Source organism: Argopecten irradians, chromosome 3 (assembly GCF_041381155.1).
Source record: "Argopecten irradians isolate NY chromosome 3, Ai_NY, whole genome shotgun sequence".
NCBI lineage: Eukaryota > Metazoa > Mollusca > Bivalvia > Pectinida > Pectinidae > Argopecten > Argopecten irradians.
In genome coordinates this window covers 52,285,960-52,298,701 of record NC_091136.1, presented here as the reverse complement: position 1 = coordinate 52,298,701, position 12,742 = coordinate 52,285,960, and the positions used below count along the sequence as shown (strand labels likewise).

The window sequence follows — 12,742 nt, the reverse complement described above, 5'->3', positions numbered from 1 at the left end:
TGTTGAAGAAATCAGAAATTATACTCAACAACAACAGCTAACAAAACATAACCATTTATTATGTATTTTTACAATAGGCATTCTTCAATACAAGGTATAATGAGATAAATGTACAAACATCTTTGTTAATGTAAACATTTCTGAATTAAGATTTCAAAGAAAATAAAAATACTTTTTGTCCTTATACTAGCAAAAATAGAGATAGTAGATAAATGTTTGATCCTTAGAATTTATATCGATAGATGATTGCAGAAATGCATGGGTATTCACAGAAATGATATGCATTAACATGATATATCAGATATTCCATCCTATTTTAATAGTACAGGTGACAATTTCAAGATTATTGTTATTAAAGGACTTGAAGTGTCCTTTATGATTGGCTATGCGTCCTTTTTATGGACAATTATCAAGTAAAAACAATTACAAGATTATCTCCCCTTTGACTGACAACTACATGCACATGATCAGGAACATTCCTTCATTTGGAAATCAGGTACCAATATTGCTAAAAGCTGAAAAAATGGAGAGATGTCCCAATGGCTTTTAAATCATTTTCAAAATTGAGTCTCTAAAGTCAGTGGTTTTTTTTTTTTTTTTTTTTAGACAATTTGCACCTGAAAGACACTGTTTCAATTCTAAATGTACTTGTAATATATTATTACTAGAGAACTTGGACAGCTCACACAACCAAGGCAAGAAGACACCAGTATCTAAACCTCTATAAATATAGCTAGCAACACTACAAAGAACCCCAGTACCAGTGTAACTAGGTCATATCAACTATCACCTATTATTATAAGGAATGTAATGACAACAAATTAGATTTGTAACATTTAATTTTGATTTGATTTGACAACAGATGAGCCATTAAATGTTCTTTGTTTAACAAGAGATCCCAGAGGGATCTTGGCGCCCACCAAAGAATGATCTACGTCTGACTATCTTTTCTCTGCTGTTCAAACTTTTACTACATATTACTACATATTAAATTTGAGAAAGATCTTTTCAGTACTTTTTGAGATATATAACACTAACAAACTTCAATTATCAAAATCCTAGATGGCTACCTGTTGGCCATCTTGTTGACCGATCGGTTCCAAAATGCAATATGCAGGTCCTAGGAGAAGCTTCATATAAAATTTAAGACAGCTAGATCGCTTCGATCAGTACTTTCTGAGAAATAGCGGTAACAAACTTCAATTATCAAAATTCAAAATGGTGACCTGTTGGCAATCTTGTTGACCGATCGGTCCCAAAATATAATATGCAAAACTAGGGACCTAAAGGATCCTGCACATGAAATTTGAGACATATCCCTTCAGTACTTTCTGAGAAATAGCGGTAACAAACTTCAACTATCAAAATCCAAGATGGTTGCCTGGTGGCCATCTTGTTGATCGATCGGTCCCAAAATGCAATATGCAAAACTAGGGACCTAAAGGATCCTGCACATGAAATTTGATTCAGATCCCTTCAATACTTTCTGAGAAATAGCGGTAACAAACTTTAACTATCAAAATCCAAGATGGGGACCTGGCGGCCATCTTGTTAACGGATCGGTCCTAAAATGCAATATGCACAACTAGGGCCCTTGGGGAACCTACATATGAAATTTGAGAAAGATCCCTTAAGCCCTTTCCGAGAAATAGCGGTAACAAGAAATAATAACGGACAGAAGGACGGACAGACGGACGGAAGGACAGACGACGGATCACAGATGAAAAGCGATTTGAATAGCCCACCATCTGATGATGGTAGGCTAAAAATAATTTGAATGCAAGATTACAAGATGTTAAACCTGAGAAACCGGTTTTTGCTCATTTTGATTATTTTTTTTGAAGCTAAATGGGAAATGATAGTTAATGTATTCGCCATCATAAGTGCCCCTCAACTTTTCTGGAGAAGAGTTGAAGTTGTATAAATGCTCCCATACCATGAATTGAACAATGTTTTAAACATGTGATGCCTCTAACATCAGCATTGTTTCCCATATTGCATGAGATTGCAAGTCTTTTATATGTGAATCACGGCATTATACAACTCAAAGGATAAAAGGCATATACATGTTAACTGTAACAGATTAATGTTCGATAGGTAAAGAAAGATTTAAAATATGGCTGACTGTATTTGTCCATTGGTTCATTAATAAGCAACCTCCCCTTGATCGTGGAAAGCACTAAATACAAGAACAATACAATTAAATCACAATGGAAAAATATCTTAAGCAAATATTGTTACATTTTCACAAGTGTACAGATTAAATGAATAAATTTTTAAGTAGTTATTGTTTCAAATGTAAAATAATATCTTGGTAAACTCATACATTGTACAGTTGAAGGAGTTTTCGACTTATTTTGTTCGGGGTCCGTATTTTAGATGCGGCCTCCAATTGCTCTTAGTGGGGTGTGAGAATTGACCCGATTCGATCAATACCTTGCCATAGTGATTACAACAACATGGCGGAGGTGAGTGGTGAATTTGAAATTGTTGCAAATAAGAAGGCTAAAGCAGCCGTATGGCAGCATTTCGGGTTTCTAAAAACAAAGGACCAAGTGTTTCAAAGCAAGATTGTTTGCAGACACTGCAAAATTGCTTGAAATACAGCAAAAACACTTCAAATTTGAATGACCGTATGACAAGGAAGCACCCGTCTGTGACAAATGCGCTGTCTTATTCTAAGGCCGCTACATCAAGTCCCATAGATTTTAAACAGACAACACAACCCACTGATATCAAGATCTTTTTCCATAAAGTACCAGCAAATTCCCAAAGGCGAAGGAAATTACAGATTCCATTCTACAGTTCATTGTAAAAGACTTAAGACCGTTCAGTGTTGTACAGAATGAAGGGTTCAAAAACAAGATTATGACACGAAAACACCTCTATACACTCCGCTGAATATATAGGATAAACCCCAATCGAGGACTAAACAACAACTCTTGAACGTTAATTTATATGTCCATAATTACTTTCGAAATCTTGTTTCATTTACAGCACTTGAAAAAATATCCGGTTTGAAATGCTTACTGTCTTAATAAAGTATCAGAAAAGTTTGAAAAATTAGATTTTTTAAAGGCAAAATAACTATCGTGATAGTATCGCAATAGTCTCTAGACTATCGTGATAATATCGCAATAGTAATTTTACTATCGCAATACTAATTTTACTATCGCAATACTATCGTGATAGCCTTTTTGGCCACAATAGTCACCTCCAATCATATTTATAAGTCATATAATTCAAGACTGATCATCAGTGCACTTGAATAAATAGCATGTACAACAAGAAGCCCAGAGGGCCTGTATCACCTGGTTTGAAATATGCCAAGTAATGTTGTAAATGTTCTAAATACAGTTTCATCATTTCAAATCTCAAGGAATTAAATTTTCACCTCTAATTTCTATATTGGGCTCCTGGCACTCATTCTCCGCCAGGGGGTCAGAACCAAAATTTATATGAACTCTGTTCCGTATCCCCAGAGGATGTTTCTGGATAAATTTAGTTACAATACATACAGAATTCTATGACTAGTAGCAAATTAAAGGATTTACCTCTATTTCTCCTATTGGGCCCATCCCTCCTGCCCCTGGGGGTCAGAGCCAAAATTTATACAAACTCTGTTCCTCTTCCCTCAAAGATGTTTCTGACCAAATTTGCTTTCAATCCATATAGAACTCTTACGGACGCCCACCATGATATAGGCTCACAGGTCCTTTGGGCCAGGTGAGCTTATTAAATTCTACTGCTCTGTAACAAATAACGTATGTGTCCGGAAATTATAGAATCTTTGATACCCTGTTGTATGGATTATCTAAATCAGCTCACACATACAGTTTCTTTGAAAAGAAATTAATTGAACTGTTCTTCACTTGTGTATTATTTCAGAGATTGGTTAAAATATATCTTTCACCTATCAAACATGTACATACTACATTAATTGAGCATACATGCAATTCTCTAAACCGTTTTAGATATATAAAAAAGTGGCATTCACAATTGAAGATGGATTTATCTTGTCTCAGCTCTTTTTCATACTTCCTTTTCTCAGTCTTTCAAATATAGATGCAGCCATTTTACGATCTGTAGATTTGACACTGCTACTCTCCGACCTTGACCTTGTGTTACAATCGTTGTCATGACTACTCTGACTAGAGGCCTCGTCCTGCGACAGAAGAGGGCTACTTTCTGCTGAGAGGTGTTTCACATGAGCATTGTTTACTGACATATTGTTTGTTTTGGATGGCTTAGCATCCCCACACTGGGTTGTAGCATCCAGTACATCTGGACAAAAAGCATTGGAAGAATCGGACAAGGACTGATTACTTTTCTGATGAGTGGAACTCTCACTGGCTGATTTGGAGACACTGTCTGGTGGAGTTAGTCGGACCACCAGGCTAGAACACTGAAGTGCTGTATTGTCGTTGGGTCCATTATTGTTATCATTGAACATACAGTTCTTATCCTCCTGGTGACAGCTAGAAGGTGTGAGTAATGGTTCCCTGGAGTCGGATTCATGGACGTCCAGGTGGAATGTTTCCTCTGGAAGTGGCTGCATGGCCAGGGGAGGTAAATTATCTGGTGGACGAATTATTGTCCCCACTTTCTCTAAGGCAGGAATCGGATAAAATACAGGTAGTTGAGCATTGACAACATCTGGATTCTGCAAAAAAAAAAAAAAAAAAATAGACAAAAAAATGAAAACAATCATTTGCTTTGCTCTCTCCATTTGTATATATGCACATGTAATGTTAAAGTCAGTTTGATTTTTTTTTTAACTTTGCCAAAAAGTAGACATTCACACCAAAATTATTTAACTCAAAAGTATTAGAACCAGATAAAATGTAACCTTTGGCTTTTGTGTTCTGATGGATAGCAAGTGTATCATAACCAAGTCTCCAATAAACATCATAAAAGCCTTAATTAAGGCTTAAAACAATGTCAAGCAGGGATTCAATCCTCTCTACAACTGGAATTATATCATACTTATTCTAAAAATCCACTAAAATTAAGAGTTTTAGCCCTAAAAATACCAGAACTGGTTTAAATATCTGTCCATGTACTCCTACATTTCATTCTTACATCATTAACTACATGTATTTTAATAGCTTTCATTACATCTAAATGTACAACCATCAACCAGCTAGCTGCTATTGTATGTAATAGTCAAACTACATGGTTTTTTTGGTCTTTGTACATGTATGCATATTCACTTTGAGTCTATGTTTTGCCTCAGATCTGTAAACCCTTTTATTGCAACATGTAATTAGATTTTCTAAATGTCAACCAAACAAAAATGGGAATTTACTTAAAACAACACTTAAATTTGGGAGCTATGTCGATGTCTCCGGGGATTAAACAGCCAGAAAATTGATGAAATGTGAACATTTTTATTTTGAATTCTATTATACGTCAAGTATTTGTCACTTTGCATGCTTTTTTATTAAACAAGAAGCAAAAATATTTCCACAAAATGCTACAGATCAAATATCAGCGCATTCCTAATAATGGCCTTTTTGTTTTTAAGCGAAAGTCGTTCCAAAGAAATGTTACTATTGGCGAATAGAGTAGGACAATGTAGCACGATAGTATATATTGTCCTAACCCTTTGGTTCAGATGAACTAAAAAGATATTGAACAATACTGGCGAAAATCTCATTTGTTATCGTACAGAAAAAGCTAACCAAAAAGTCATGAGCTTCACATAAGAATGATGTTAGAATCCTATGCAAATTAGGTGAGCAATGTTACCTGAGGTTAGCTCTTGAAAAGCTCATCTGATTTGCACATGAGCTTTCTGAAAACTAACAAAAGCTCACATGATTTTTGGAAAGCTAGCAGACCATGTGAGCAATCTGAACTTAGAAAAATCAAAGGTACACACAAGTCTTAATACTGAAAAGCTACCATGTTAGCACTTGAGAAATTTTATGTGAGCTTTTTGTTTTTCTATCTTCATTCTGAAGAGTGGTCCAAGTTAACTAATGTAAAAGATCTTTGTTCCTGTCAAGAGTTTGAACTTCAGTTAAGCCATTTTTGTTGGTGTGTTGGTGTGGCTTTACTTGCATTGATATCCGACTGCAATATCAATTTCCAATAACTACCTGTATACATCTCTCCAAATGCTCCAGTAACTCAGTGAAGATAGGCCTGGTTTCTGGTATAGCTGCCCAGCAGATTGACATCAGTTGGTAGCTGAAACATTACAGGCAAATGAAACCTGTATTAAGGCTTATAAACAATTAATGTACCAATTGAAAGTTAATTTGAATATACACAAAGACATTTCAACAATGGTGAAATATGTTCGAAAATCCTGCATTAAAACAATATAATTTGATTACCATGGTATAAAATGGTGGAATATAATGTCTAAGACAACAGTATAAACCATGGTAATCTGTGTTGTAGTTGATGGGTAAAGGACAGTTGCCAGGTGTTCTTTGTGACAGGTACAAGTAGCAGTACTTACATGGGTAAAGGACAGTTGTCAGGTGGCTCTAACCTGCCACCTGTTGTCACAAATTGCATGACATCCTGATTTGTACGTCCCGGATAAGGCATGTAACCCATGGAAAAGATCTCCCACAACAAAATACCAAACGACCTGCAACATCAATTTTTTTCTTGTCTAGCAATCAAATAAACATTTAAGATTCTGATAGTACTAATAGGATTAGGATGATAAATGACATCCAATGATAGATTATATTGATGTGTTGTTACCTTATTTCATCCAATCAAAAAATCTTTTAAATGAAGATTCCGACTGAAATAGGTGGCTGTTGCCTTATGCCCACATACACATATTACAGAATTACTATGAACTCGAGGTGAAAAACCTCACAACACTTAGATAATTGGAAACATTATCTTCACTGGATATCTGTTTTATGCATGGTGACTTAAATTTGTGAGATGAGCATTATTAGACTTACAAGCCATTACAACAGAATACCCTATACACAATATTGTGTTAAATGTGATGTTATCTTTCAGCTTGTTTCCAAGCATCAGTTGATTATAGTTGTTAACTTTATAAAGGAAATATACCCCAGTAAATCATTTTGAGATCTCAATACAAGGAAATGATCTTGGAAATAATTTTAATAGATTTTACCAGACATCTGTCTTTGTTGTAAACAGACCGTCCAGGAATGCTTCCGGTGGCATCCATTTAATTGGCAGCATAGCTTTACCTCCTTTCTTATAGTAATCAGATCTAAAATCAACGTAAAAAAAAAAAACAGACAAAGTTAACGTAAATGTAACCTTGGAGCGATACGTAATGATAACCATGGAGTGAGACTCGTGTATTGGTAACCATGGAGTGAGACTCAGTTAATGGTAACCATGGAGTGAGACTCAGTTAATGGTAACCATGGAGCATGACTCGTGTATTGGTATTGATGGAGCGAGACTCATGTAATGGTAACCATGGAGAGAGACTCGTGTATTGGTAACCACGGAGTGAGACTCATGTAATGGTAACCATGGAGTGAGACTTGTGTATTGGTAACCATGGAGTGAGACACATGTAATGGTAACCATGGAGTGAGACTCAGTTAATGGTAACCATGGAGTGAGACTCGTGTATTGGTAACCATGGAGTGAGACTCGTGTATTGGTAACCATGGAGTGAGACTCGTGTATTGGTAACCATGGAGCATGACTCGTGTATTGGTATTGATGGAGTGAGACTCATGTAATGGTAACCATGGAGTGAGAATAAGTTAATGGTAACCACGGAGTGAGACTCGTGTAATGGTTACCATGGAGGGAGACTCATGTAATGGTAACCATGAAGTGAGACTCAGTTAATGGTAACCATGGAGTGAGGATAAGTTAATGGTAACCATGGCGTGAGACTTAGGTAATGGTAACCATAGAGTGATACTCATGTAATGGTAACGATGGAGTGAGGATAAGTTAATGGTAACCATGGCGTGAGACTTAGGTAATGGTAACCATAGAGTGATACACATGTAATGGTATCTATGGAATATTTCACCTCAGTCACATTGTTTTTTTAATTGCTTATGAGTTACCTGTATATATCTCTGGCCATACCAAAATCAGCAATTTTCGCCATCCTGTCTCCATTTTTACATGTAAGTAAACAGTTTCGAGCTGCAATGTCCCTGTAGAGAGAATAAAAATAAATAATAACACAATAAAACTAACTATATCATCATATAATCTTTTTCCAGTAGCAGTTTAGGTAGGAGATAAAGAGTCAAGAACATTTAATTCAAGGCAAAACAGGCAACTAGCTATCACAGTGATAAACGATGATAGAAGGTTCCTAGATCAACCTTTTACTCAACCACCATGAACACTTTATCTTTATGGCATTCAAATATAGGAAGATCCTACTTCTATAGGTAAATCAGCCAGTAAAATTTCCTTATAGAATTAGAACACACAGTGCCTATTCTAATGGATAGACAAAAGGAAGAATAGACAGATAGATAGACATGATGCAGACAAGGTGATTCTGCTTCAATAATCATCTATGGACTAACAGAATCCCAAATTCATGATATATATTAGACAGCGATATACAAAAGCGGAAGATTAGGGCTAGTCAGTGTAAGATTTGTGTGTGTCAGTCTTTGTCTTACCAAGTTAGTACTGGGTGACCAGCCAAAATCTTTTATTTAGGTTCAAATATTTTTATTTAATTGACAGACCCATGTCTTTTACCCACTATTAACAATTTTCTTGAAAACTGAGGCAGTTTTGAGTAAGTTTTCAACAACACACGTATTCCATTGATACAAAGATGTCACATTATCTATAAGTACAGTTAGAGACCCACAAAAATCAGGACATCGATAGTCTGGGAAGCTTAAACACAATCTAGATGGACATATCAGAAATCAGATTTGATAATTGACGATATGTAGATGAAATTGGACAGTCCAGAAAATTCACATTCCAACAGCTTGGACTATGGATGGAACTATCAGGACTATCGGAAGTCTGCTGTACATGCGAGTTGTACACAAGCAACAATAGAAAGGAAATCCTTGTAAAGTAAACTCCTTTCTCCATGTGTAATGGAGGGTCAATAGAAGAGTACAAAAATTGTATAATCAAAACAAATTATTTATTTTTTTTAAATAAGGTAGGTGTCTCACTGTGGCCGAGTGGTTTAGATGTCCCGACATATTACCACAAACCCTCCACCTCTGGATTATGAGCTTGAATCCCAAGTGGAAAAGTTGCAAAGTACCGAATGCTGGTCTGTGTATTTTCTCAGGACCGTTTTCCGGTTTTCATCCACCGACAAACCTGGCATGTCCTTAAATGACACTGGCTGTTAGTAGGACATTCAACTAATAAAACCAAAGCAAACAAATACGGTGCAATAATCATGCAGCTTTAAGCTTATAAACATGGCTATAAGCATGGCTATAAGCTTGGCTTACTTTTAATCTGCTTAGAATTTGCAATTGTTATTTAAGCATTGATGTCAAAACTTTTCAATTTCATCAGGATATGATAATAATTGTTTTTTCCCATAATAGTATAACAAGAAGAGGCCCAGAGGGTCTGTATCGCTCTCCTGGTTTATTTAGTATTATCAGAAAAAAACGTTTTTTTCCTCTTATTTGAAATAGCAAAATTGAAAAATGGCAAACCATTTGTACAATTTTGAATCCCCACTCCATAAGGATGCTACCAATGCAATATGAGTGTTATTCCAATGCTTGGTTTTTGAAAAAAAGTCCATTGTATGGAAATAGCCATATTTACACTTTTGGCCCCACCCCTCAGGCTAACGGATGTCAGCCCCACAATTTGTAGAATTTCACATCCCCGCCCATAAGGATTTAACAATGCAATACGCTTGCAATTTTTTATCACAATATAAAAAAAAGCCAAATTGAAACTTTATGCCATGCCCCTCAATTTTAAGTCCTCCGAGGTTTCAGCCCCACAATTTGTATAATACTGAATCCCTACCCAATAAGGATTCTACCATTGCAATATGAGTGCTATTGAATGCTTAGGTTCAGAGAAGTCGATTATATGGAAATAACCTAATTGACTCTTTGGCCTCGCCCCACAGGCCACCAGGGGGTCAGCCAAACAATTCATACATTGCTGAATTCCCACCCTATAACAAGAGGCTGATGGGCCTTAACGGTCATCTGACTATTGGCACAATACATCATAGTCATTTAAAGATTTTAGCCATTTTGACCCCTGTGATCCTGAATGATCATCAAGGTCATTTTTTTAAAAACAAGAGGCCCAGAGGGCCTGTATCGCTCACCTGGTTTTTTGTTAGTAATTATCACAAGAATCTGACAATTAGAAAAATAAGCAAAATTGACTCCCAAAGTTTAATTTTGAATCACAACCATACAATGATGCTATTGATACCATACAAATATGCTATCCAATACATAGGTTCAGAGACAAAGTAATTTATATGAAAATAGTAGCCTAATTGACCTTTTTGACCTCGCATCTATTGCCGTTTAAGGCCCCGGGGTCAGCCCTATCATTTGTACAATTTCAAATCCCAACCCTATAAGGATGCTACCATTGCATTATAAGTGCTCTTCCATTCTTAGTTGCAGAGAAGAAGTCGTTTATATGGAAATAGCTATATGGAAATAGCTAAATTGACCCCTTTTGACCCCACCCTTCAGGCTCCCAGGGGGGTCAGCCCCATCATTTGCAAAATTTTGAATCCAAACCCTATAAGGATGTAACCATTGCATTATGAGCGCAATCCCATGATAAGTTGCAGAGAAAAAGTCATTTATATGGAAATTGAGCACTTTTGATCCCGCCCCTCAGGCCCCCGGGGGTCTGCCCTATCATTTGCTCAATTTGGAACCCCCAGCCTACAAGGATGCTACCATTGCATTATGGGTGCTATACCATGCTTAGTTGCAGAGAAGAAGTCATTTATATGGAAATAGCCAAATTGACCCCTTTTGACCCCGCCCCTCAGGCCCCCGGGGGTCAGCCCTATCATTTGCACAATTTTGAATCCCAACACTATAAAGATGCTTCCATTGCATAATGGGTGCTATACCATGCTTAGTTGCAGAGAAGAAGTCATTTATATGGAAATAGCCAAATTGAACCCTTTTGACCCCGCCCCTCAGGCCCCCGGGGGGTCAGCCCTATCATTTGCACAATTTTGAATCCCCATCCTATAAGGATGCTACCATTGCATTATGGGTGCTATACCATACTTAGTTTCAGAGAAGAAGTCGTTTATATGGAAATAGCCAAATTGACCCCTTTTGACCCCGCCCCTCAGGCCCCCGGGGGGTCAGCCCAATTAATTGTACAATTTTGAATCCCCACTCTATAAGGATGATATCATTGCATTATGGGTGCTATCCCATGCTTGGTTTCAGAGAAGAAGTCGTTTATATGGAAATAGCCAAATTGACCCCTTTTGACCCCGCCCCTCAGCCCCCCCGGGAGTCAGCCCCATCATTTGTACAATTTTGAATCCCCACCCTATAACGATACTACAATTGCATTATGAGTGCTATCTCAAGCTTGGTTTCAGAGAAGAAGTCATTTATATGGAAATAGCCAAATTGACCCCTTTTGACCCCGCCCCTCAGGCCGCTGGGGGGTCAGCCTTATCATTTGCACAATTTTGAATCCCCACCCTATAAGGATGCTACCATTGCATTATGGGTGCTATACCATACTTAGGTTCAGAGAAGAAGTCGTTTATATGGAAATAGCCAAATTGACCCCTTTTGACCCTGCCCCTCAGGTCCCCGGGGGGTCAGTCCCATTATTTGTACAATTTTGAATCCCCACCCTATAAGGATGCTACCATTGCATTATGGGAGCTATCCCATGCTTGGTTTCAGAGAAGAAGTCGTTTATATGGAAATCGCCAAATTGACCCCTTTTGGCCCCACCCCTCAGGCCCACGGGGGGTCAGCCCCATCATTTGTACAATTTTCAGTTAGTAGCCCATAAGGATGCTACCAATTAAATTTTATTGAAATCCGACCAGCGATTATGGAGAAGAAGTCGATTGTTGACGGACGCCGGACGCTGGACGCCGGACGCCGGACGCTGCGGTATCCCATAAGCTCACCTCGGTCTTTTGGACCAGGTGAGCTAATAAATATGGTAGCCCTTCATCCCAGCATGTCAAAGGCCCAATATCAGGTCTCAGGACCTTGAATGAAGGTCAAGGTCATTCATTTGAACAAACTTGGTAGCCCTTCATCCCATCATGTTGCAGGAACAATTTGAGAACCCTGAGCCTTTCCGTTCTTGAAAAGAAGTTGTTTAAATATTTTAGCCTATTTGACCCCTATGACCTTGCTTGAAGGTCAAGGTCATTGATTTGAACAAACTTGGTAGCCCTTCATCCCAACATGTCAGGAGCCCAATATCAGGTCTCTAGGCCTCTTAGTTATTCAAAAGAAGTTGTTTAAATGATTTTAGCCTATTTGACTCCTGTGACCTTGAATGAAGGTCAAGGTCATTCATTTGAACAAACTTGGTAGCCCTTCATCCAAGCATGCTACAGGCCCAATATCAGTATCCCGGGCCTTCTGGTTCTTGAGAAGAAGTCATTTAAAGATTTAAGCCTATTTGACCCCTGTGACCTTAAATGAAGTTCAAGGTCATTCATTTGAACAAACTTGGTAGCCCTTCATGCCAGCATGCTACCAGCCCAATATCAGTACCCTGGGCTTTCTGGTTCTTGAGAAGAAGTCGTTTGAAGATTTTA

General features: G+C 37.6%; 1 protein-coding gene across 3 annotated transcripts in view; it reads right to left on the bottom strand.

Annotated features, from left to right (window-relative positions):
- Window positions 1–38: 38 nt before the first annotated feature.
- Window positions 39–12,742, bottom strand: part of LOC138318992 (ALK tyrosine kinase receptor-like) — a 246,454-nt gene continuing 233,750 nt past the window's right edge. For all 3 annotated transcript variants that reach the window (XM_069261865.1, XM_069261866.1, XM_069261867.1), the window contains 5 exons: window positions 8,049–8,141; window positions 7,121–7,222; window positions 6,473–6,607; window positions 6,105–6,195; window positions 39–4,663 (listed from right to left, as the gene is read on the bottom strand). In XM_069261865.1, coding sequence (XP_069117966.1) covers window positions 4,022–4,663; window positions 6,105–6,195; window positions 6,473–6,607; window positions 7,121–7,222; window positions 8,049–8,141 — 1,063 coding nt within the window. In that variant the 3' untranslated portion in view covers window positions 39–4,021. The remainder of the gene's footprint in view (window positions 4,664–6,104; window positions 6,196–6,472; window positions 6,608–7,120; window positions 7,223–8,048; window positions 8,142–12,742) is intronic.